We start from the raw sequence: 27,091 nt of genomic DNA on the forward strand, positions 1-27,091 counted from the left end.
GGGGGGGGGGGGGGGGGGGCAGTGCTGAGGATGGGCAGCTGTACTGAGGATGATGGATGAGAGGCCATATTACCCCTGTTACATTTCACTATTGTTCCCTGCCACGTCCCCAGCCACTCCCGGATGGTAACTGTTCAAACATGTCCCCCGACCCCCCTGGGAGGTCTGCACAGCAGCCTTATGGGTAATAATAATAAACACACACAGGTTTGTCCTTCCTGGCTTGCTTAGGAACAAAGAGTTGTGTTTGGTTCCCCTCTTAAATCTTTCCGGGAAACCGGACTAGAGATCTGGGTATGAATAAGGAGCAGAACATTGCTTCTTTGGGGGGTCGTGGGAGTGCATGTGTGCAGGAATCCGAGGCTGCCTATATGAGGGAGAGGGAGGCTCTATTACCCCAAGTGGGTGCTGTCCCTTCATGGCCATCTGGGAGCCTGACTGGCTAAATCAGGGTGGTAGCTATGGCAACGTGATGGCAAGAAGTGACAAATATGGCCGATCTTTTTGTGAGGGCAGGCAGAGAGGAGCCCTGCGAGGGCCCCCAAGGCACTAACGAGCAGGCCCTCGCCTCCAGACCAGGCCTAGAACACAGCATTACATAAGAGCTTCCTACTTCCGTTACTGGGCCAAGATTTCTAAGACTAGGCCCTGATTACCAAACGTGACCTGGATGTTAATCTAACCAGAGAAATACACCATACTGAACAAGTAATTATTTGCCCATAATTATTTCGTTTAATAATTCCTGGAACACTGTTTCTAGTCTATTTTTTATTGTTACCGGTTATTACCGTTTACATATATTTTTATTATGTGTTTTTCGTCCAGACCATAAACCTGCAATTTCCTACTGGATTAATAAAGTATCTGTTCATCCAACCATGCCTCTGTTTCTCAGTCTATCTAACCAAAAGAGCGGCAAGGCTGAATTACCAGTGACACTTGTGTGCTGAAGCCGGAGCTGAACAACACATTACCAAACATAATACTCTTACAAACAAAACACAATGTTGTCATTTTCATCAACATATTCCACAACCATGGGAGGCATATCTTAACATCTCCAGAAAAATGGTCTGCAGAACTCGCCTGCTCTGAGCTGGGGTGGTGGCGAGCAGCTTCGCGGGGCAGAAAGCTGCACTCAGACGGCATGTTCCAATGGGTCCCCCGGGACGCACTGACCAATAGCCCGGCGCCTTTTATGCTGCTTCCCCCCCAGAAAGCCCCTGCGGCACAGGGCCGTTGCGCAAGCAGAGCTCTTAAAACAGGTATAAAAGCTCTCGGGTTTCCCCCAAACGGGGTGACCCTAAGACGGCAGCGTCACGCTCCAGGCCGATGTCAAACGTTGATGACCTGCGAGACCTCAGAGTTCGGTGCAGAAGGTTCTGAGCTGGCGATGTGCAAATGACTGAAGTGGACACCAGCAGGGGGTCACCAACCTGGGCAACAGCCTCAGGATCTACGGAGGGGGAATTGGACGTAGCTTCACTAATTCGCATCTGGAGAACCCATTGGTCGGGCCATCAGATCCCCTCGGTGGGGGTCATGGCTGACAGATGGACGGATGTCACCCGCCCCCCCACCCAAAGCAGAGGCCACCGGTAGGGAGTTGTTGCTTCCAAAGTGCCCTCCCACCTCCGGTTCCACCATCCAAAGGCACCAAGTTGACTGTGCGACACCAGGAGAACCGACACCGCTTGTTTCCATGACCCGAGTTCCTCCGGGCCCCCAGAGTTCACCCCTCCGGGATGAAAGGCTGCTCTGGGCGACATTCTCAGGGTTTTTGCACCAGCACTGTCGATCTGTCCTCCTGTGACGACCCGCTCTGACAGCCGAGAGGGAAACACAGGGGCCTCTGCTCTCGATGCCCATTTAAGGGCCTTTTTACATTGCCAGAGACTCGTTAAATGAATCAGAGTCTCTTGGGGGAAGGAAACAAAACATTTAAGCTGCTTTCAGATCTGAACACTAAAGAAAACAGAGAGGGTCCAAGAAAAAGTCTGAGCAGTGTAGTATGCACTTGGCCAGGGAGACCTCCCCCCTGCAGGGCACCTTATCGCCCCAGCCATGTCCCAAAAAGTGGTTCCATCCCGCCCCCGCAAAACACAAAATCATTACCACCTTGATCGTTAAACGCCATCAGTGGCAGCAGGATGCGGGAGCTGACACCTGCAGTGCTGAATATGGGTACTGCACACGTGCGGCAATCAAGTGAACTGGCAGCCATTTCCAAGAACCAGCAGCGTGTCATCAATTATTCAACAATCCTACAGTGCACTGGAGTCCTGCGAGCATTACCGCAATAACCAGAGTGGGGGGGATATGCTCCATTTAAAGATCCAGTGGAACTTCCACCCTACGGGGTGTCTCTAAAACAGCTTGATAGCAGCTAATGACAGCACCAAGCATTGGAGAATGGCAAGAGCGTTTGGTAGAAGCAGACCATGAGAGAGTGTGGACACTCGCTCCCCATGGTGATCCCTGCTCAGTGAAGGTATTCACACTCGATGCTGGAGGTTCAAAAACCCTGAAAGAACTAGACTTCTGGGCAACAACTGGGGTCCAGCTTCACAGTCACTGGTATTGTGGTCAGTATGAACACATCACCTTCCCCCAAGTTGCCATGGCACTGGACACAGGGATCAGAGAGGGGCAGGTGTTGGGAGGTGACGGAGGTCTTCTCTTCTGCAAACACCTCACTTTCTCGACTTCCAAAAGGAAAAATGGCTACACCCTGATGTGTCTGATATGAACAGCTGACACTGATTGGCTGCGTGGGCCTGGAGGAAAAAGTGAGGAGCTTTACAGGGCGCTGAAATAATACCGCAGCAGAACACTCATCCCGGGAGACTGCTTTTAATCATAATGTAACGGTCTAACTGCACCACAGCTGCAGATCTGTGGTTCAGTGGGCTACGACGCTGTGCCTGTAAACAAAGTTGCTGCTTCAAATGCCAGGGTTGGGACAGTCATTTCACCACCAGGTCCCAGACCCCTCAAGCGCCATAAACTCTGGAATCAGAGAACAGCCTCATCAGGGTGAAAATTAAGTGCTAGGGAAACGAGGAGACAACACCTTGTTGAAAATTTAACACCATGACCCTTCGTTTACTGACACCACTGTCACTGCCCGAGATGCAGCCACATGCGCACTATGCTTCAAGTATGTTGTGCTTATTCCAACAGCTTACTACACATGCGCATCATTCTTTGTATTTAAGAGAGGCTCTAATCAACACCTCAGTACAAAATCCCCGTATCAGTTTATAAAGAGGAGTATCTGTATTTTTCAAATATCTTTGGGATCTTTGGGATTTCTATATACCAGGGTACACTGTACTACCACCATACCACCCAAGTCTATCACTAAGTAAATGAAAAATGAAACTAAATAAAACCTAACTTGATCCTTGGTCTTTGTGCGGTCATTGCAGTCCAACACGACACGGCTCTCAGTTTCCATTACCAAGACGCCAAACAAGTGTGCATTACAGCTTTAGAGCACAGGATGAAAGGCAAAGAAGTTCTCCACGTAGTCAGACTAAGCTGCAAACCTCAGCGCCCATCTGCAGCTGTCTGCCTAAATGGGAGGGGTTGGACGGGACAGTGACCGGAGTTGCCTCTCCTCTCAGTACCGGGACATTATGTACTGAGCACAGGGGTTTACTGGGGGCTTATCCCGGAAGAGGGGGGGCGGGGGACAAATCACCCTTCCAGACAGCCTGCAGAACCACTTCAAGGAGCAGTGCACTGGGCCCAGCTGGGGGGGTGGGGGGGCGACAGTGCAACAAGTGAATCATGCCTCAAGTATGACAGCCACAGATGGGCGTGAATCAGTGGATGGACACCCAGGAACGCCATGTCCCTCCTGCTCACCTGCACCTGCCCTTTGCCCATGATCTTGTCCACGATCTCGTTGTCATCCTTGTTCAGCTTAGTCTTGTCGTAGCACTTCTCATAGCAGAGGATGCGTAGGCACTGTGAGCCCTCCAGCTCAATCTCAAACTCCTGTGGGGGGGGGGGGGGGCATCAACAATGGTGTCAGGGTGACAGTGACTTGGAAACCCAACAGAGAGTGCTGCCCCCACTGATTGTGGGACAGAAAGAGCTCTGTTTGGGTTATGGTCAAAGGAGGCGAGATAGGCTGCCTGACCTCATTCCACTGGGGTTCTGTGGTGTCCCGGAACACCCGGGTCTTGGCTTTGCTGACAAAGTAGCCGAAGGAGTCCACCTCCAGGGTGCAGTAGAGGTCTGCAAGAGAGGAAGAGAGACAAGATGAGGCGAGCATGGAATTAGCATCCTGCACAACGACTATCTGACTGTACGGCTGCTGTCCCCTGTAAGGCAGCTCAGGAATCCTGAACTCTAAAATGCCTTCATTTGGTTACTGTGACCGATATTACATATGTTCATTTCAGGCCTCTTCTGAGAAGGGTCATATCATATTTTAGGGATCAGTGTGTGATCATGTGACTCAAATCACCAAGTTTGGGGGAGGTCCCCCTACAAAGCACTGACAAAGGGCAGAGTCAGAAAAAGCCAGAATTATCAGGGCTTCTACAAAGGTCCAGTCAGTACCAGCACCCCCAGAAAGGGGTCACCACCACTCGAAGCATCTCAGCAGCCTCATTTATCTGGAGCGTTCCACTAAAGTAGGTTTGCAGTGGAGGGACCACAGTCTCTCAGAGGACACACACAAGCAGAGGCCAGTCCATCAGAAAATAGGAAGCTCCTGGGGGTGGTACGCCCTGGGTATGTTCATTACTGAGCACTTCCACACTAGTGCCTCCCCCTGGCCAGAGGCTGCCTGGCACCCTGATGCTCCGGCTGCGCCATCAGGCCCTGCAGAGGTTAATCGGAGAGGGCCCTTCAGAAGTATCACATGGAGCACTGGTGTTTTTTTTGGAAGCATCCACCAGCATGGGGGGGACGGTGAATGCTGCTAAATGAGGACAAGGATGGCAGGGGGTATGTTTAAAATGCAGCGGCGCAAAAATCCGGGTGCCGCATGGTTGAGAGGCCCTACTATTACCGTGCAGATGGGACCTGTCAACGGAAACTTCAAAAAATTCCTCAATTTACTGGGACGTGACTGGGAACCATCAAAGACGACACCCAGGTGGAGAAAAAAACCTACTACCAGAAGTAACTACTGATTTTCATTTGAAGGGAGCCCACTGATCCAACTGAACGGCGAAACTTGAACACGATGGGGAACGACAAGCGACTAATAAAATCTGCCCAAATGAGTGTCAATCAAGAACAAAAAATATTGTGTAAAGCACCCTGAGTGGCCTGGCCTCCAGCCTATCAGCTGGAAGCCAGGTGTCACATGACCACAACTGGGCCAGAAGGCTGCCACACACGAAGTGCGTTAACACTGCGGCAAAACTTGACAAACATTTGGTGAACCACTGCTAGTGGCTAGACTCTGCCCACTTGGTGTGTAAATTGGCATGGCTGACAGTGTTGACACTCTCTCTCCGATCCAGAGTGTTGTTAGATTAGACTACACAGGTGAAAGTGTGGCTGTACACAGCAGACACCGGGGCCGACGGTGTTGACCTCCTCACTGTGCCCTGAAAGGTTGGTTCTCTCCTGCACAAGCCTGCACGAGGCAAATTGATGACAGATGAGAGGTCCAAGCTGCAGAGCCTCAAAGCCAAGGGAATCAATAAGAAATGCAAACCATATGAAAAGCGGAGATCACAAGCAAGCAAATCTGAGCGCCCTCACAGCACAAGCAATTAGCCAGATCCTGAAGTCCTCCAGGAAGTCCAAGGCCTAGAAACATCCGAAAGCTCTTAGTGGTGAGAGTTTTCATCTTTTTTTCTGCTGTGAAATGCTGGATTTTCTTTCTGCGGATGTTTAAAGAAGCTGCCGGACATGATCAACCCAGGCCGGACACCCCCAAGGCCTGGTGCAGAATGGCGCTCAGAGATTCCAGAAAGAGCTGGGAAGTTAAGGTGCAGAGACACCTTCTGGAAGTGCTGGTGTTGCAGTCCAGGTACACCGGAGATCACGGGATATCCTCTACCAGTCCAGTCGCAGGCATTCAGGACCAGAGAGATTCCACAGTGCTGTGAGTCTCGAGAACAGGGGTGCCCACACTTTTTCAGCTTGTGAGACTTATAAATAAGAACATAAGAACATAAGAACTATACAAACGAGAGGAGGCCATTCGGCCCATCAAGCTCGCTTGAGGAGAACTAAACTAATAGCTCAGAGTTGTTAAAATCTTATCTAGCTCTGATTTAAAGGAACCCAAGGATTCAGCTTGCACTACATTATCAGGAAGGCTATTCCATACTCTGACTACGCGCTGTGTAAAGAAGTGCTTCCTTAAATCCAGCTTGAAATATTCTCCCGCTAATTTCCACCTATGGCCACCTATATTCCACCAAATGACCAAGTCAAAATGATCTACCTACTATAAAAATGCAAAACATATTTATGTACAAAATATGTAGGAATATGAAAGTATTCTTTAACATTTATTATTATTTATTGTTATTGTTTATTATCATTATTATTATTCTTTATTATTATTATTATTATTATTAATTTCCCTTTGGGATAAATAAAGCATTTTTTAATTGCTTACTTGGTCCAGCTCCCCCATTCATTTTTATACCCTTTCTTAAGTTTAGTAGAAATAAATTGGAGGCTAATTGGAGGCGACTTGGTCGCTTGTTAGAGTACCCAGTCAGAACCCAGTCAGTACCCAGTCAGTACCCAGCGGCAGCTGGTGCGGTTGAATGTGTCATCCATCCTCTATTTTTTATGCCATGCGATCTACCCACTCTACCGTTGCGATCAACCGGTAGATTGCGATCAACGTATTGGGTACCCCTGCTCTAGAACATTATATGATCTGCTTCCCACTATCAGCAGAGGCCACAATACACCTAGACAGATGGACATACACTATGGGGCTGGCCTGAAATCTCAGCATGGTGTGCCCGGTCCTGAATGCGAAAGGTGCCTCTGGGTTTTGTTCAATGTGCTTCTGCCAGATTAAGAGGCCATCTTCCGCAGCCTACATAATTACCCACAATGCACTCGTTAGTACTGCAGGATAACTTTGGTAAATCTTAAAGGCATAACAGTGTTAATCTTTATATTTCCAGGCTCCTGAAGATTTGTTGTGGCTCAACGATGTACTGAGGGATGATCGCCTCAGAGCTGATTTGGCCCTAGGAGCAAACTGAGCATTTAAAGTTTAAAAGTTTCTTCATAAAGTTCAGCATCCCCTGTTGTGAGAAAGCCATGATAAAAGTACTGGCATCTTTCCATGGGAGGATTAGCTGACTGGGTTCCTCTCCCTTTCCTCGAGCAGAGCTCCCCCCAAAGGTGGTTGAGTGTCAGGAGGCAACTGAGAGGGAGTCCGGTTTGTTTCTGGACTTTCCCACAGAGCAGTAAGGTGACAGTGGCTGGGCACCCGACACCAGGAGCTGCAACATATAATGCGGAAATGCCAATGGGGCCCCTTGTCCGCTGGCACCCGGCGGCAAGAGACTCATTCAGATCATCTAACCCCGTTTACAAGCTCTCATCCCCGGGTGCTCCAGCCTCCGAAAAACTCCACAGGAATTTGCCAGATCGCTGACAGAACCGATTGCTGCAAGCTGCAACAATGGGAGGTGCCCCATGGACTATATAACATTCATGAAGGACGGCTGCTCACAACAGAACCATGAGATGATTTAAAGGCAGCTGATTAGAACCTTAAAGCAGGACAGCGCACACACACACCTGGACAGTGCAAGTGCACACGCACACTCCTAGGCAATGCACCACACACAGGCACACTTACACATGTGTATTAACACGCGCACAAACACACACAATTTATATATGAGAGACATGCTACAGATTTACACAAACCTCTGCACAGAGGAAATACTGTGACCTGGGTTGGGTTAATGGCAGGCTTCACTTACTGGCAGATTCCTTGAAGCCCTTGGCAGAATGGACGATGACATGGAGGAAGCCGTAAAGGCCGGGGGTTTCTTCATCTGAAAGAGAGGTACGGATACAGCGTGACTAACAATAGCTGCTGAAGTGGGACAAGAACACAGAATTAAGGCGATCGGCTCATCACTGTACCACCCAGTCTAGTCCCAGTCTAATTCAAACCACATAGCCTGATGGCTAATGCGGCCATGTGGGACAGAGGATGGGCACAGACCTGCGTTCAGAACCACTAGAGCCCCTCCCCTAGCATTCTGCACAGAGATGATGGGCAGGGACAGGAGGACCTGCACGCAGTGGACTTGGGGACGGGTGGCGAGGAGAACCGTAGGATGGACTCAGTAATGACAATTCACACTGGCCAAGCGCTATATCACTGTCAGTCCAGCTTGGGGTGTGACACACATGGGTGGTCACCTAGGACTCACTGGGAGGGGGGGTTAATCCTGCATCGGTATGGGTGCCATCACTAACGCTGATTAACAGATTATCAGCCGACCCCTCCCAGCTTGTTGTCCAGGAGCACACTGGGGCAGGCGGTTTGATGGGGGAGGGGGGGGGGGGGGGTTCACAGGTGTGTAAACCACAGACTGGTGACCCGTGGACCTCTCGCATTAATACAGCCCACTGCCCCCAGCAGCCACCCCAGTCCACATGGGGACGTGACACTCAGCCTGCGGGTGGGCCTGATCCTAGTCTACTTCCCCCTACAGATGCTTGCCTCTCCTCGGAATAAAAACATGTGATGTGCACAGTTCCTTAGAATGAACAGATCCCATATAGGAAAAGGCGCTATAATTTCAGGCTGTGACCTCACTCCCGGAATCCGTGGGGGGCACAGTGTGACGTCCAGGTGTTTTTATCAAGGTCTGGGTCAAAGCGTTTTTTTTTGTCTGATACACCACAAGGGGGTGCTACACTAAAAGAAAAATCCAGTAAAAAGGACCACATTTCAGGTACTATCCCACTGCAGGAACCTTTGTCAGGAACCACCACGGGGACTCGGCGCAATTGTAGGTCCTAGGTTCCTGTTGTGCGGTGGGAACAACCCAGGTACTCGGAACCAGGAACTAGGTTCCTGAACTTCGGTGGGAAAACACTATGTGTGTGCACTCGGTATAATTAATCGATAATTACGACCAATGGACACAACCCACACATCAAGTATTAGCGGAAAAAATTTGATGGCAGCCTTATTCTTATAAAACAGGTTTAGCGCATTCATGATGCAATTTCCACTGCCCCAGATAAACTAGTACCTGTATGTGGTCGATCGTGAAGAGGAAGATCTAGACACCCCACACCCAGAACATCATGTCAACGGGGAATGGAGTTTTATCTGCTTGTCTGTGTGTTTCATAACAATGTGGCTGAACGGATTTATGTCACAGCAATCAAAATAACAGAAACGACAAGACAGCAAAGCCGCATAACCCTCAGAAGGATCCCTCTGATGAACCTTTGCAAGATTACAAACACATTGGAAAGGAGGGCTGCATAGTTCTGTGCCTGGCTCTGCAAGAGGCTGCGGATTTCAAATGAAGGCAGAGAGGGCGAGTGCTTTTTTTTATAGCGTTGGTTTTGTAAGTGTCATAAAACCTCACATCTTGACTTTTATGATGGACCATCTGCTGCAAAATAAAATATTCATGACTTTGACATATCTGTAAGGCACATGAACGTTAGCAACGTAATGTTTATAAAGACCTAGGTTTACTCCTGCCATTCACATGAGCAGTGAGCCAGACAAAAGACAAACAGGAGCACTGGGTAAGTGTCTCTCTCTGTTTCTGACTTTTTAGGAATGGAGGTTAACTGCCTCTAGCCTGAAGCAGTTACATTCATAGCCCATGTGGACATTGCCCATGCCCAGTTTATTCTTGTGTTTGACTCCCCCTTGTGATTCAAAGTTGCACTGCAAGGGAAAATGATTCACACCCACCATCTTTGTTACTGGTGACGGGAATGTTGTGGACAGTCCTCAGCTTGAAGCAGGAGCCAGTGAGGACCTGGAGCTCCACTGAACTTAGGACGCAGGCCTGGAGATCTGGGAGGTCCCATGACCCAAGGCAAACACAAAGAGAAGGACAGAGAGGGTGCGTGATCAGCTGCCAGCATCCTCACGGTTTTAGACAGCTTCAGTTTGTTTCACCCCACTTGACTCACCTTTTTTCTGCAGTTTCTGTATGGCTTCTCGCCACTCAGATCTCTCGTAGTCGGAGGACAACAGGAACAGGTAACTCTGGGAGGGGACGAAAGAGGTGGCACTTAGGAACATAAGAGAATGTCTACCAAAGCTTCCAGTTCCTCTTAGCAATGGCACCCTCTGGTGGCCAGTTTGCTGAAGGTTTACCTTTAACTATCAGATACTTTTGGTTATAGCGAATGAGGCACTGGACAAGCAAGTACCATCCCTCTCCTTCTCTTTCTCCCTCAATCTCCATCTCTCCCCCTCACAGCTGACCCTCCACTGGTGGCACATACTTTGCCATGTTTGTTGTGGATACGGAATGGGATGGTGGGGGAGTGGAGGAGCAGACAGGACTCCTGTTCGTTCATCTTCTTCCGCAGGCGATCCAGCGCTCTGCTCTGACCCTTGACAGCTTTCTGTGGACACGCAGCAAAATAGAAGCTTAGGGTCAGAAGACAAAAAAACTGCTCCAGATAGTAAACAAAAGCAAATGAGTCACGGAGTGTGCAATCTGACAGATGCATGGACGAGTCACAGAGCGCGCAATTTGACAGACACGCGGACGAGTCACAGAGCTTGCGATCTGTCAGACGTGTGGATGAGTCACAGTGCGCACGATCTGTCTTCAGAACATGTTCCTAAAATGAAAGCTATTCTATGTGTGTGAGAATATACCGAGATCTTATCACTGGGGTTTTGTCAATCACAAAAAGGAAATGTAATACCTGTCAAGGGAGGCTATTATTCTGCTAAAAATTCCAACACACAAATACTTACTTGCTCCCATGATGACATGTCAACTGAAATTGACAAGCAAAAGTCCTCAAATAGCAGGGAATTTAATAAGCAGCCCTCAAATCCCCATGCCCCCTGCCTCTCCTTCCCTCTCACTCAGTCTCTCGCTCTCGCCCCATTATGCGCGCAAGTTATGCTTTGCTGTGCTGCTGATGCTATGTGTGCTTTGCAAAGATGGCTATCATTAAAAGGACCATGCCCGTGTGTTCTGACATTGTTCGCTCTCACAAACACATGACTCATTTCCTTAACTGGACTCATTTCCAGTTAATTGCATGAAAAAAAATCCCTTTTAAGATGCAGATTTAACTAAATTTAACTGACTAAACTACCTGGCTAGTAAACATCAGTTTCTCTCTGACACCGAGACAATGGCTGACACTAAACCATGTCTCATTTCAGCTGATCTCAAGTCCCTGCACGGAAACCAGTCTGGCTTAACAGTGGTGTTAACGACCGCCCCCCGACACCCTGCCGAGGTCTATGCTATTTCCCACCGGCCACCGCCCCGTCATCTGATGTCTGGGTCCCCTTCCCATACACAGAGGCAATGTTTACCAGTTTAGGAGCCACAAACAGTACCTACGCTGAAGCAGCATGTTCTGCTAACTAACTAGCTAGCTAGCTAGTTATGATTTTCTAACTATCAAGGTCTGATCTTTACCAGCTATTTAGTTTTTGAAACATCTGAGGCCGGGGACACATAAATTTAATAGGACCCCAGATATGATAATCTTATCCCTGCCCATACATTTACCTCCATCTACACCTCTACTAGGACACAAATGATCCGGTTTTCTTAAAGCAAGAGATTTCAACACTCAACATCAGAAATATCTCCAGTGCATTTTCATGGTAAATCAACACTCAAGATTATTAGGATCACTAGAGAAAGCCTTCCACAGCGATTTCTCCAGATGAACAGGTTGGGGTTGCCCTGCAGGAGAACCGATAAGAATCTGGCTGGGGTGGCTGAACGGGGGAGCCTGCAGGGGTCCGTCCAATGCAATCAGTTACTCAGGTTGGTGCACTGCAAGGGCAGTATTGGAACAGATGGCTATCAAGCCATCACTGTGCAGTGCAGTGCTTTCCATGCATGACTCATGCAGACACACACGGGCGACACATTTCAGATAACTCTTTAACGGGGACTCTCCCAAACAAGCCCCCTGACTACAGCGGTAACAATACAAACTCAATGAAAATAAACGCAAGACAGACACATCCCAGACCAACTGGTCGATGACCACAGGATTCTGGACCTGCTCCCAGCCCTCCAGATCTCGGCCAGACAGACTTGCAGGACCATTTACTGGAAGCTGGCTTGTCCTCCAGTGACCTTGAGCTACAAAGTGGCAGCTGCACCCTTTCCCTCCTACTCTGGGTGGGCTGGTTCTGATCACCTGACCAAGTGGGTCATCACACACCTTCTCCTTCTGAATTTCGCTCTTGATGGAGGAGATCTTCATCTTCATCTCCTCGATCTCGTGCTCCGGTAGCGTCTGCACGGGAGAACATGAGTCTGAGTCGTCCAGCGTCTGGAAGGTCAGGTCGGCCAGCGGGATGTACCACTTGCAGTCGTATTGCTGGTGTTTCCTGCAGGTGGGGGGGGAGGGGACAAGATAGGGGGTCACACTGGAACTACATCTACAATATGGCTGCACGATATTAAACACATTGAAATATTTGTGATTAATATTGCAATATTTATAACATAAAAAACGAACTACAGCCAAATAGAACTAAGAAATAAGTTGGTGGTGTTGCCGTGAATTGTCAACAGACACAGAGTAGTGCCAACAAACCCCCTGCTTTTGCTCAATATCTCTGTAGAAAACAAAATATTTTCATACTGCAGAAGGTGAATGCCTTTTGGTGACCAGTTCAAGTTTGCTTTTCTCCTCACTCATTTTTGTTAAATATCTCATAAACGTGCCATACTAATTATGAGTGCGTCCAACAGAAAGGATGCAAATGACCAATACTAAAATTGCAAGGCTTGCTAAGTTTTGTTCCCTATGACAGAGTAAAACTGTTTCAGCCTAACATATTGTCATATCCCAGCTAACTCGCTTGATTCTTGCAACGTGAACATCGCATGTGTATAACATGCAACATTAATATTAATATGGCACATTGTGGAGCTCTATCAAGAATAAATATTGAATGGTGGTTCACTGTGCATGCAGAAACTGCATGTCACTCAGTAGCAACAAACGTTGTGTATCCAAAAACCCTTAAATCAGAATACACTGTGTTACATCAGACAGACTCTTGTAGAGTAGTTATGGAAAATGAAAACCATGTGAGTTTTCTTTTTGTTTTAAGCAGCAACAAGTTGTAGCATGACTTGTTTGATTAAAATTTGCCTTATGTGACAGTGCAGATCGTGCAACATGATTACTCGGCATGTGCACATCACAATGACAATGCTGAAATGATAATCCATGCAGCCCTAATCTGCAAACAATCACCGGCAATATTACTGGGTAAGCCGACACACACAGCACTGACACACAAGAATTAGCGGCCATTAGCGGACGCCAGTTAGAATATTTGTGTCTGTGATCAGAAGGTCACCGCTTCAAATACCACGGTTAGCAGAGAGATTCCATTGTTGGGCCCACGAGTAAACCTTAACCTCCAACTGCTCCAGAGACTGGCTGACCCTGCTTTCCCAAAAAATATTCATTATTATGTATATTTAATATACAGTCACCGGCCACTTTATTAGGCACACCTGTCCAACTGCTCGTTGACGCAAATTACTGATCAGCCAATCACATGGTGGCAACTCAATGCATTTAGGTATGTTGACATGGTCAAGACGAACCGCTGCAGTTCAAACTGAGCTTCGGAATGGGGGAGAAAGGTGATTTAAGTGACTTTGAACGTGGCATGGTTGTTGGTGCCGGATGGGCTGGTCTGAGTATTGCAGAAACTGCTGATCTTCTGGGATTGTCACGCACAACCATCTATAGGGTTTACAGAGAATGGTCCGAAAAAGGGAAAACATCCAGTGAGCGGCAGTTCTGTGGGCGAAAATGTTGTTGATGCCAGAGGTCAGAGGAGAATGGCCAGAGTGGTTCGAGCTGATAGAACGGCAACAGTAACTCAAATAACCACTCGTTACAACCAAGGTAAGCAGAAAAGCATCTTCGAACGCACAACACGTCGAACCTTGAGGCAGATGGGCTACAGCAGCAGAAGACCACACCGGGTGCCACTCCTGTCAGCAAAGAACAGGAAACAGGCTACAATTCGCACAGGCTCACCAAAATTGGACAATAGAAGATTGGAAAAATGTTGCCTGGTCTGATGAGTCTCGATTTCTGCTGCGACATTCGGATGGTAGGGTCAGAATTTGGCGTCAACAACATGAAAGCATGGATCCATCCTGCCTTGTATCAACGGTTCAGTCTGGTGGTGGTGGTGTAATGGTGTGGGGGACATTTTCTTGGCACACTTTGGGCCCCTTAGTACTAATTGATCATCGTTGCAACGCCACAGCCTACATGAGTATTGTTGCTGACCATGTCCATCCCTTTATGACCACAGTGTACCCATCTTCTGATGGCTATTTCCAGCAGGATAATGCACCATGTCATAAAGCTCGAATCATCTCAGACTGGTTTCTTGAACATGACAATGTGTTCACTGTACTCAAATGGCCTCCACAGTCACCAGATCTCAATCAATAGAGCACCTTTGGGATGTGGTGCAACGGGAGATTCGCATCATGGATGTGCAACCGACAAATCTGCAGCAACTGCATGATGCTATCATGTGAATATGGACCAATATTTCTGAGGAATGTTTCCAGTACCTTTGGGCTGCAATATCATGGCATTCCCTAGGTCCACTACATGTTCTAGATGGGTGTGTCACTGGCAAGGATTATGGAACCATTCTAAAGGACCATATTCAAACATTAAAACGTTGTAGGAGATCCTACACCATATTAAGTTACTTTGGACTAAATCAAAATATTTCAGTTTCAGTGTCTAACGCCTGAAAGGAGACACTACCCAATCAGTACAGAATCAACAGTGGGGGATGGGAGACTGAAGCGGAGGACACCGGGAAGAGGGACACTCTGGCTGGGATGGCACTCAATCACACGGCAGTTATACTGTCATTCTGACATGTACGGATGCCAACAGCAGACAGCAGTCTGGATATATCCAGCATAGTCAATACTGTCCAAACAGCATAGCTCCGCATTCAAAAGGCCTCGGATCAGAACCCCACGCCAAATTCCCAGATCAGTCCCCATTTATCAGACACTGCATTAGTTCCGGTTACAATCTGATGATCTAAACACCATCGCTGCTGAGGCCGCCAGACTCTGATTAATGGCTCACTTACCAGACAATAGAGCAGAGAAGTGGAACTGCTGGCCTTAAATAGATTAGCCTGACATCACAACCATTAACGTGGAGGTCGGGGGAAACACTGGAATGTGCAGTATGGGGTTGGGGGAGGGTGACTAACACAATTTCGGTCTGTGAACATCAAAATAATGGCTGTTTGCCAAGAACATAACCACAATCACTGAGCATATTCAGCTTAAATTTCACTTGACAATTATAACAATGCTTGCCCAGCAGGGTCAGTATTCAATCTTAAAGGCAGGTGTCACAGTAATTTGCATGTTACACTGTTTAACATTTAATGTGCTGGTCCTACTTCTGGTTAATTCCAATATCTGGTTATTTATGAGAAGTCATTTTGTATTATTGGGTGCTTTTCCACTGCACCACGTACAGTACTTTCGGTACTTCCATAAAGTGCCAAAAGTATGGTACTTGTTTAGTATCGCTTTTCCACTGGCGTAAAAACTGGTACCGGCGCCAAATGACACCACCAGTGACGGCCCCTGACTGACATCACAAAGCGCGCTGTGGTATTTCTTTCACTGAATTTAAACATGTTATTATGATCCTTCAGTTTCCTGTAGTCCTGCTTAAGTTTTTTTTTTATTTCAAGTGGCATTGTCCGGTGTTTCGCGTCTGCCCCATTTCTTCCAAGCGGCTTACTATTACGGCAATTACTTTTTTATTTCGAGTCGTGCCATCAAAATCCTGCTGGATCTGTTCATCTGACCATATGGTGATTAAAGCCTGTGTTTGTCCATCCTTCCATTTTACTTTTTTAATATTTTCGTTTCTACTGCTTTTTATTTAGTTTCTCGCTGTTCGCTGTGTCTTAAAAGATTTTGTGTTTCAGCGGCAGGCTATTTGCATAACTAATCGACAGCAAATACGTTTGCTAGTCTGATCCCAAAGTACCGAAGTACCAAAGAAGTACCCCAGCTGGTTTGGCACTTTCGTTCCTGGTACTCAACCAGAAGTCAATGGAAAAGCAAAACTACCGAAAGTACTGTACTTTGTGCGGTGGAAAAGCGCCCATTGTGTTTGGAATGACTGCAATCTTTATTATTTGTAACAAGGTGTTTTTGTGCTTCTATTTCAGCCACTTTTGCAGTACTGTATGAGGGCTGAGGGGGACGTGGCCCAGTCTGCACACGCCTACACATGCATGGACATGCACACAAACACGGACATGGACACAAAGGGCAAAAGGGAGCAACCCTGAGGACCCGGAGAAGGCCAGCACCCCGTGCTCTGACACACTGAAAATGACAATCACCCTTAAGCTAATGCTAGACAAGTAAACCAGCAGAAATTAAGCAACTCTCGACAGAGAGGGAGAGAGAAAGGAGGAGAAACACAGGAGAAGAGAGAGAGGGAGATCGAGAGAGAGACTGAGTGGGGGCACCATATTTTCACACTCAGCACCACTGTGTGTCAAATTGTCCACTATGAACACTGTTCCGTTGTTCCTCAATGCTCATTGGTCAATATTTGCATTCGCAGAGTTAAGAAACCAGCTGACTGACACAATAATGGCCACCAAAAGTCACCAAAACCCGCCCCTAGGAGACCCCACCCCATCTGTTTTTGAGACCTCACCAGGCCAAACCTGTCCCGTTGGTTCCCACCGAGCTGTCTGGTCCGCATTTTGTTACCAGTCCCTTTGACAACACCAAACAGACATGGCAGGGATCTGGAGGCTACAGTGATGAGAAAATTGGATTCAGGGAGCCAGGTTCTGCATAGGGGCAACGCACCTGATAATGCAACGAAGGCTCGGAGGATTAGAGCGCGTCGCGCCTTATCAGTCCAAGGCAGCCAAGCCCGACTGTGAATACAAACAGGACCTCACCCTCTGTGAGGGTCAGGCCTGGAGAACTCACAGCGGGGCAAGCAGCTCTGAACGCTTTGTTTGAACAGCAACATTTGTTTTACGGAACTCGTGCATCCTATGCACCCCAGGCAGGATTTAAAGGGGCGGCGCAAAGCAGACCCAAAGAATGCCGCTGCCACAGAAAACGTTTACCCCTTGAACATGACGCGGCTTGACAAATGCATGCCAGACATGCTGGCTTTTACTGATCCGGTTCTGGCAAGTGTGAAAGGATCACAGGGGTTCTGTCTTTCCAGCACTGCGTACCGATGCCGTACAGACTTTTTAGGAGTCCTAACATTACAAGCAGCGTGTGAACTGAGGAGCGTAAAACTCAAAAAAGTGTTTGGCTGCGGGGCACCTCCTCCAGGATTCCATCTGCTGTCAAACTGAAGCCTTGCATGGAAATATCTCTCTCCCCCCCACCCCTCCCTCCATTCATCCCTCTTTCTCTCTGCCATGACCTGAAGGCTGCCTGTCCAACACCTCCATGCTAATAAGACCTTCATCCCCTCCTCTTCCTCTCACTCCATCTGTCACCCCCCCCCCCCTTTTATCAGAGCCCTAGAACATGGCCAGCAAGGGGCAGGGCTTATTGCCCCCTTCCTTTCAGGTATGACGTAGCCTGGCAAAGCAAGTTAGGATGCTGTGCCTGTGATCGGAAGGTGACAGGTTCAAATCTGAGGGTCGACACAGTGACATCACCATTGAACCCGAGCGAGGCGCCTAACCTCCGAATGCACCGTCTGACCCTGCTTTCTCAAAGTGTACGTCACTTTGGATAAAAGCATCTGCTAAATAATTAAAATGTAAATGCATTTATGTAGTCAGAAACAACCAAAATAGCAGTTCCAGATTTAGGTTTTACTGAATAACATGGGAGGGCGGCATGGTGGTGCAGTGGTTAGCACTGTTGCCTCGCACCTCTGGGGCCCGGGTTCGAGTCTCCGCCTGGGTCACATGTGTGCGGAGTTTGCATGTTCTCCCCATATCGTTGTAGGGTTTCCTCCGGGTACTCCGCTTTCCCCCCACAGTCCAAAGACATACTAAATTGCCTGTTGGAGTGCATGTGTGTGTGACTGGTGTGCATGTGTGCCCTGTGATGGGCTGCCCCCCCATCCTGGGTTGTTCCCTGCCTCGTGCCCATTGCTTCCGGGATAGGCTCCGGACCCCCCATGACCCAGTAGGATAAGCGGTTTGGAAAATGTATGGATGGATGAATAACATGGCAGCCTGATGCTGAGCTGAATGCACAGACAGGCCTCTCCCCGCCTATGAATCAGTACCCTTAGCCTGCTCCTGAATTTGCTTAATTAGCCTCAGTAATTCATTGGCTTGTAATTTTCGTAATTAGATGTTATGCATATGAATGCAGTTAGCATTCCTAGAAATCTAGTACATTTAGATCATGATTGCGCTGGACTGACAGGCCTCAAAGACTGGAGGAGCAAAGAAATTTAATAGGTTCGACTTTGTTGGGTTTGTGTGCTGTCGTCGAAATTGGATCTTAATTAGCTTAATTAGCTCCTGCGGCAACACCTGGCAATCCTACGGGGAGACGGACTGAGTGCTGACGTCAAGCTTTCAGTAGCGCTTCATCTGACTTATGTCATACATGTTCTCCCCGCGGCCATCGATCAGGGCTTATGAGGACAGTGATCGGTCAGCGATCAATTATCCTGGAGTACCTACAGGCTAAACACACTCAGTTTTAGTGCCGGACAGATTTCACTAATCTCACTGAGGGGATCCCGTTTCCAAAGGCGGACACCATGAGTGAGCCAGAACAGGAGCCGCTGAGATTCGGACTGTGGAGAACTCATTGTGTTACTGTAACACGACGGGGTTACACATGGGCTTATGTGGCAGCGTACAACACAGTAAGACAGACATCTATGCCCTTATCTGGAAGGTTGTGGGTTCAAATCCAATGGACAGCAGATTAATCTCACAGCAGAGAGTGGTGTGGCTCAGTGTGGCAAGTCTGTTATCAGAAGGTTGCTGGCTCATATCCCAGGACTGGAAGAGTGATGTCACCACTGGGCTCTTGAGCAAGGTCCTTAACCCAAAACATGTAAGGTACTTCGGATAAAAGCGTCTACTAAATAAGTAAAATATAAAGTGAGCTGAAAACTTGGAAGATAGCAAATGGGCCCCTCAGTGTTGGGTGCAAGATGAGCGTGGTGGTGTTGGAGGTCAGGGGCAATGGAAGAGAAGAGCATCCTTGCATAAGTGTGAAAATGCAGCTCTTGGCTTCCTTGGGGGGGGCTGCCTTTGTTATCCACTGCCGCCGCAATGAGGCCCGCAGTCCCAACTGGTTTATGCCGTACCACCACACTGGACTAATCATTGTGTCTATTAAAGTGGTTGCTCAGCAAATTAAGCATATCCTGCATTAATTATTAATGCAATTAATGCTGATACTGAGACAGCAGCAGCTGAGCAGACAGCCCAGAGGCTAACCCATTTATTTTACATTTATTTGGCAGATGCTTAAATCCAAAGCAATTTTAGAAAATAGGGCCCTGGAGCAACTTGGGGTTAACACAACATAAAAGCTATGGGCCTTGTACAAGACCCCAACGGTGAAATCACTCTGCCGACCCTGGGATTTGAACTGGGTACCTTCCAATCACAGGCATGCCACTACACATGATTACACTCGCACACACGCAGCAAGGAGGAAACGTGTGGAGAGCTTAGAAGGTAACGTGCAGATGCTAAAAGACACATGCAAAACAGAGGATATGACATTACCACAAGCGGAGTTTGCCTGTCCACCTTGCAGCTATACCTCCCACTTGCATTTTCATTCAGTTTATTCTTTTTTTTTTCGACCAAGTGCCTTGCAATACAATACAAACAAGTGTATAAAACTGCAAGTAAATATTCTACAAGCTCAATAGCAAATTCTGAGACCTCGTTGCCCTGTTGATGGAGCCTAGAGCAAAAGTGCACATATGAAAGGTTCTGGAGCCAGCCAACGACACCGCGGTCACCCACCCCACAGCAGTCTTCTTCATCTTGGCGCAGAGGAGTAGGTCCGTGAACAGGAAGACGTGACGTAGCTTCCTGGGGCCCTCGGAGACCTCCACCAGGAAGCCATCCTTCACGAGCTGACGAGCCTGCCCGGAAAAAAGCCAATGTGTCACGGCTTCCTGTTTGACATCCGGCACAGGGCAATTAAACCATAAATATGGACTCAGGTTCAGCCCTGACTGAAAGTCAATGTATCCGATCCTCATCTCATAATGGCCACATTTAATTATGCTTTTATACAAATAACTTTTTCCAGACCAGCCATAGCCCTGCTATTTACTGTTATTCACTTCATTTAATTATCATCTTATACTCAATGTGGTCTGAAGGAAACCTGCGATTTACAATTCCACACTGCTGGATATCACACTGGTTTCCCCACACAGCTGGAAGAAACTTTGACCACTATGCTGCTGGCTGAAGAAGAGCATTGAACGACTTCAAAGACCCTCTGCTGGCATGAGAAAAACAAGGCCAGCCATTCTGAACAGGACGCTTATCCTTGAGAAGCTGCAATACCTCAAGGGCTAAAGTTAGCCCCTCTGTTTGCGATGCTACATCACGACAAAGCATTGTCCACAGAGTAGCAGCCTGCCTGCCTCATCAGTGTAGTAACATGCCAATAGCCCCGTGACAGTCATCGTGCACCTGACAGCAGACGGCAGATGTCTGGCTGAATTCCTCTCCCCAACATTGCCTCACGTCACTAGCAAAGAGCAGAGATGATCAGATCTGGCTGGTGGCCAGGTTTTTAGGAAATGTAAATGAACTTAGGAACTGGGAGGGGGGAGGGTACAGGCGGATCTCACAGAGACCACAAAAGACCGTTTGGTGTGTGAGTGTTACACTGGAGGGGGGTAGAGCTCTGCTCTGCTGCCCCATGCAGTTAAATTTAGCTGTGAATATCATTATCTGCTAAGCTGTAGGTCAGAACACTTGTCATAAAAAGCTTGATCTTGCTAAAGATTTTACTGAAAGAAGGTACAGTATATGGAAGGCGTATTGTCCACAACCAGATAATAGGATGTTCTACTAATATTATAAACACACAATATGGTCAATCCAATCTGCCCAGTCACTTTGAGAAAATTGAAATGGGTGATTTATTAACAAGACATACAGAGGAAATGAAGGCTTAAAGCTTGATGATGTATTGTAAAACTAGAAGCCAGGAAGGCACCCAAAACTGTAAAAGCAGAGGACAGGTGGTAACAGTCAGGACAAAGTGTCTGGCACACATGTGTAACTGATGTTCCACTACAGCCTACTGAAAATATACATGCCCAATCCTATGTATTCCCACTGCGCATCTCACATTCGAAAATACTGACATTTTTATTACTTTTGATTCCTTGCACTACCACGTGTCACTTTACTGCCAAATGCACAACTTTAAGGAGATTTATGATTGTTGTTTAACATTTTGTCTCTTTATACTGTTACCACAGTCTTGTAGTGGAGGGGAAGCATTTCACTGTACATTGTACTGATTACAACTGTGCATGTGACAAATACATTTTTGACTGATTCTTTCACACCTGGGAGGAGGACAGGCCGGGAATTAAGGAGACAGGTAGGAAGAGCCCCGCGCACAGACATGCACGTACCTCCCCTTTCGGTGTGGTGACTGCGGTCCTGCGCGGGTCGATCTCCTCATTGATGCTGGACAGGAAGTTCTGGGAGATGCGCAATGCATCCTGCAACAGGGCGAAGTCAGGGTGGTCCTTGGGCGTGTGCTTCAACAGGTCCTGAAAGACAAGCCATGTCTGAGTGATTGACGATTGATGATGGTCAGAGGTGGCAATATGGTATTTCGCCTGGGGAAGGAGCTGGTGTCCCAAGGAAAAAAAAAGCACTAAAAATGGGTCAGGATTCTGTAGCTCCTGACAGGAGGTTTACTGGTAAAGTGCCAGGCTGTATCCTGCTTGCTGGTTCCAGTGTTCGCCTGCTATAACTATATATACAGTGAGGGAAATAAGTATTTGACCCCTTGCTGAATTCTTAAGTTGATCCATTAATAAAGAACTGAGAAGTCTGTAATTTCACTGGTATGTTTATTTAAACAGCAAAAGATAGATTATTAACAAAACAAGCAAGTAAAAATCATTATGTAACAGTTGCAAACCAATTTGTCATTTATCTAGGGAAATAAGTATTTGATCCCTTAGAACACATGCTTTAGTACTTGGTGGAATAACCATTGTTTGCAAGCACAGCTGTCTGACGTTTCTTGTAGTTGGTCACCAGGATTGTGTGCAGATCATCAGGAATTTTCATCCACTCCTCTTTGCAGACCTCCTTCAAATTTCTAAGGTTTTTAGGCTGTCATTTGGATAGATGAAGCTTGAATTCCCTCCATAGATTTTCTATGGGATTAAAGTCCAGAGACTGGCTAGGGCCCCCCATGACCATAATGTGCTTCTTCTTGAATCACTTCTTTGCTGCCTTATCCGTATGCCTAGGGGGGTTGTCTTACTGGAAGACCCACCCACTGAAGGGGCGGCTGAAGGGAGGAGGTTCTCATCCAAGATTTTACGGTACATGGCCCCGTCCATCTTTCCTTCGATGCGGTGCAGCCGTCCTATACCTTTGGCAGAAAAACACCCCCAAAGTATAATGCTTCCACCTCCGTGTTTGACAGTAGGCATGGTTTTCCTAGTCAGTATTCTTTTTCCTCCAAACACAGCGAGTAGAGTTGATGCCAAACAGCTTGATTTTGGTCTCATCTGACTACAAAACATTCTTTCAAGCCTCATTGGAATTATTCAGGTGTTCACTGGCATACTTCAGATGGGCCTGAACATGGGCCCTCTTGAGCAGGAGTACTTTGCGAGCACTGCAGGATTTCAAACTGTAACGGCAAGATGTGTTACTGATGGTCTTCTTGGTGACTGTGCTCCCTGCTGCTTTGGGGTCATTAACGAGCTCCTCCTGTGTATATCTGGGGTTAGCCCTCACCATTCTTAAGATCAGTGATGCTGCATGAGATAAAATCTTCCTTGGGGGCCCAGACCGAGGGAGATTGACAGTTATTTTGTCTTTCTTCCATTTGCGAATAATTCCACCAACAGTTGTCACTTCCTCACCAGGTTGTTTGCTGATGCTAATGCAACCAATTCCACCTTTGTGAAGGTCAACAATCTTTTCTCCAATGTCCTTAGACATCTCTTTGGTATTTCCCAGAGTGATACGGTTGAAGGCGTAGACAGGTTAGTGACCCAAGAATACTATTTAACAAATTAGTGCCATTAAATGACAATGATGGCTTGGTATCTGTTAATACTTAATTATTACTTGTGTTGTGTTAGTGCACATGTACTTGACCTAATTTCTTGCTGGCTTGTAGGGGATCAAATACTTATTTCCCTCACTGTACGCTTGTGGTTGCTGTGTTGGTCACTTTTCTGCAAGGATCAGCGAGCCTCTGTTCAGGCTCCCTTTCTCCCTTTCTCTGCTTTATGGAAACACGCTCTTAACCTGCCAGGCTGCATCCCTAAGCGTTACTTATGTTACCTTTTTTACCCTCTCACCGCTGCATAGTGAAATTAAAAGTACCCTATAGCAGGAGATTCTGATTAAAAACAGGCTTCGTCCTCTGGGAAGTGATGAGCTCATTCACCTCCAGCATTACAGCAGGAACTTGCAAAACTAGACCCTTGCAGTCTGAAGGAGACACACCCAGGAGAGGACACACATGTGGAAATTCGGCCACTTGGGAAAGTATTATACTCACATGCAGAACCAGGGTGCTCCGGGTCACACGGTCGATGGGCTTGTACAACAAAGCTGCAGGGGAAAAGGGGGCACAGGGTTAGAGGGCGTATGGTGGGTACGGTACGTCACGGCATGTGAGCAAGCCCAGGCAGCCAGAGAAGGATGATCAACACGGACTGTGTTTGTTCACCTCCAGGGTGTGCTGTATCTCTGTCCTCCCTTACTCATACCCCTGCTCATTAAAAGGCAAATGTCACTCACATCCCTCCGCTGAGTCAATACTTTTCATTACCCATGCCGAGCACATTCCTCGGTATCCAATTCAATGACGCCTGAGATCCATGAAGCTCTCTCCTGCCCTCAACCCTCACCACAGTAAGATCATATCCTCAGCGGGTATGGAATGCTCTTTTGAGATCAGATCCCCCCATAATGTCATGACTTCCCTGTGATGCAGAGATCTCTCAAACACCCAACACACTCAAACACGACTTTGGTAATGAGTGAACACTGGCTACCTATGTCCTTACAAACCACATTTCTGTTTGTCTCCAATTCAAAGAAGGCCGTGTCATGGCAGACACAGAAAAGTACAAAGTGGGACACAATACCTTAATTTCACAACACTGTCACCTTCAGCATAATTAGCAAATGAGTGCATTTGTTCCTGGAGCAGCATCATGGCCGAATGACAGTAGACTGAGCACAGATAAGGTACAATTACAGTATGCGTGGAAGCTCATTTGCTGTTATACAAGATGTGAGGCATTTAATGTGTAAAGGAGCTCTTCTAATCACAATCTCAGTAAGGCACCGATGCTGCAGCTCTCCTTCATTCCCCCGGAGAAAACAAGAAGCCATCGGAGCTCCTGACTCTCCGCAAACAATCGAATCACAGTAGCGCTGAAAGACAAGCTTATTTCCCTGAAGACCATGCATTGCATGCAAGATCACCCACAGGGCTGTGAGCCGATATTAAACTCCCCCGCCCAAGTGTGATTCAGCCAGAGGGCAAAGCCACCAAGTAGAGAAAAAGTCGCAAACCTACATATTCACAGGGACCTCCGTTTTTTTTCAGGCTGATCGAGTAGCGTTTTGTCTCAAAACAAAATCAAAAATTTCATACCATGTTATAACAACACACACTAAAGAGCCCCCAGGATAAATTATTCCCTTTAATGTGACACTATTCCTGGAATGTCATAAATAATGCTTACAGTATCAATTTCCCCCTCTGATAAATGAATCTTGCAAAGCTTTTTCCCCAACAAATGCCGTTTGCTTGAGGGACTTATTCAGACATGCAGCCTTGGTAGAGGCTGAATACTGAGCACCAATCTCTGGGATGGCAAATGAACCTCCAAAAGACCAGCAGGGCTTGAGAGAGAATTGAGCGAGAGGGCTTGAAATAATTCCTTGTGTTTTTAATAATAACATCAAAACTACCATGTGCTTTTTATGAAAATCTAAATCATGATATCTTCAGCCCAAGTGCTTAAAGGGCCAAGGAACACATTTCCAAGATGCCCATGGTAACATCATTCATGAAATTTTCATAGCTCAGCACCAACTAGCAGACAGAATCACACATAAACTCCTGATTGGGCAATTAAAATGTGACTCACCCAGGAGAGCCAGTGGGTGATAATGCCACTGATCACTAATATTGGGCTTTTCATCAGCACTCAAAGGCTTACGGCTGATGCATAAAATCAGGAACCCAAGTACATAATCTATTTGTGCCCTAAACAGCATCCACTGGTTCTTTGTCATGCTTTCCAAGCAGAGTAGGATTAACCTATGAAAAAAAAATAATCAAAAGGGTGGGAGGGGTGGTTTTATGAGCTAGCAGAAGGCTTGTTCTCTTCAGTGTGCAGTTCTCTGTCAGAATGGCACGTTTTCCTCACTATCAGCATCTGACGCTCTCAGAATATGGCTTTTAGACGCCACTGGATGCTGCCACTAAAAGCCTAAAGAAGATAAGCTGTACTTCTGCAAGCCTAAGCGCCTCAGTTTGGGTAACAACGAGGGAGTGACGCGGAGACCAAAAGCGTTACATGGCTCATACTGCTCTCGGCCACAAGTAGAAACATAAACTGAGGAACCAATCCCACCCTCTTGTGTGATGGGACCACAGGAACATAGAAGTGAACTCCCACATGAAGCAAAACAATGGGATATGGACCTGAACACCAAGATGGCTTATAGCTCCTGGTTAAAGGTAGACAAGAAATGCAAGGGCCAGGAGAAGGTCCTTCACCTTGAAGGGCTAGAAAGAGAGCAAAGAACAAGGAACAGAGGAGATCTGCCCCAGGCACTCCCAGAGTCCAAAAAGAGACGAGATGAAAAGCTTCTGCTGACTATGAAGCTAATACCAGCTGTCAGGTTGCTTTATGTAGGTTCCTTCTCAAGGACATTCAGGCTTAGTGCAGGACAAGCTTCCATTAGTTAACTGGATATCGACCATCAGCAGTGACCTGGAGTCAATTACCCCACTAGCATATTAGAAGACAGATACAGGACCTGAACATCCATCGCTGCGGGAAGCTGAGGGAACAACCTTTCCTAAACGCTGCACTACAGATAATCAAAGCCTGGGTGATGTGAGACACGGACTCCCCTATGAGAGGGGATGTGACCAGTGGGTGGAAAAGGGGGTGAGAGGAAGTAGCTTCAGACTTTGAGACATCACATACATTTAGCGCAACAGAGAAATTAGCAACTAGCTATGGAATACACTCTGAAAAGCAGTAGCTTAACATGTTTAGCACGCAGGCGAACATTTCACACCAGCCTGGCCTTTCAGCTACTTTGTGCGTCTTTGAGTAACACGCAAGGTTTGTAAGATATGACTGAAGATTAAACAAACAGTGTTTTGCTGTATAGAGGTATTAAAAGCTAAAAGGTCAAAAGAGTGGCCCAACCGACTGGTTAGCTGCAACATAACCTGTGGGGAGACAGAGGTGGATTTGGTATCTGGGTCCCTATCAGCTAGACCCCAGGTTTTCAGGCTTGTGGGGAAAACTATCATGGATGTGGCCTTTAAATCCAAGTCCATGACTTATTCAGATGTGACTCCATGTGCTGCATTTGAAATTGTGCATCTACAAAATAAAAATGAAATGTTAC

General features: G+C 47.2%; 1 protein-coding gene across 4 annotated transcripts in view; it reads right to left on the minus strand.

The window, feature by feature from the left end:
- abr (ABR activator of RhoGEF and GTPase) overlaps window positions 1–27,091 on the minus strand; it is a 114,382-nt gene that overhangs the window by 22,319 nt on the left and 64,972 nt on the right. For all 4 annotated transcript variants that reach the window (XM_049016772.1, XM_049016773.1, XM_049016774.1 and 1 more), the window contains 10 exons: window positions 23,982–24,034; window positions 21,856–21,996; window positions 20,213–20,334; window positions 12,388–12,556; window positions 10,459–10,581; window positions 10,141–10,216; window positions 9,917–10,021; window positions 7,944–8,018; window positions 4,154–4,251; window positions 3,877–4,008 (listed from right to left, as the gene is read on the minus strand). In XM_049016772.1, the coding sequence (XP_048872729.1) occupies window positions 3,877–4,008; window positions 4,154–4,251; window positions 7,944–8,018; window positions 9,917–10,021; window positions 10,141–10,216; window positions 10,459–10,581; window positions 12,388–12,556; window positions 20,213–20,334; window positions 21,856–21,996; window positions 23,982–24,034 (1,094 nt within the window). The remainder of the gene's footprint in view (window positions 1–3,876; window positions 4,009–4,153; window positions 4,252–7,943; window positions 8,019–9,916; window positions 10,022–10,140; window positions 10,217–10,458; window positions 10,582–12,387; window positions 12,557–20,212; window positions 20,335–21,855; window positions 21,997–23,981; window positions 24,035–27,091) is intronic.

This window comes from Brienomyrus brachyistius, chromosome 6 (genome assembly GCF_023856365.1).
Source record: "Brienomyrus brachyistius isolate T26 chromosome 6, BBRACH_0.4, whole genome shotgun sequence".
NCBI classification, from domain to species: Eukaryota; Metazoa; Chordata; class Actinopteri; order Osteoglossiformes; family Mormyridae; genus Brienomyrus; species Brienomyrus brachyistius.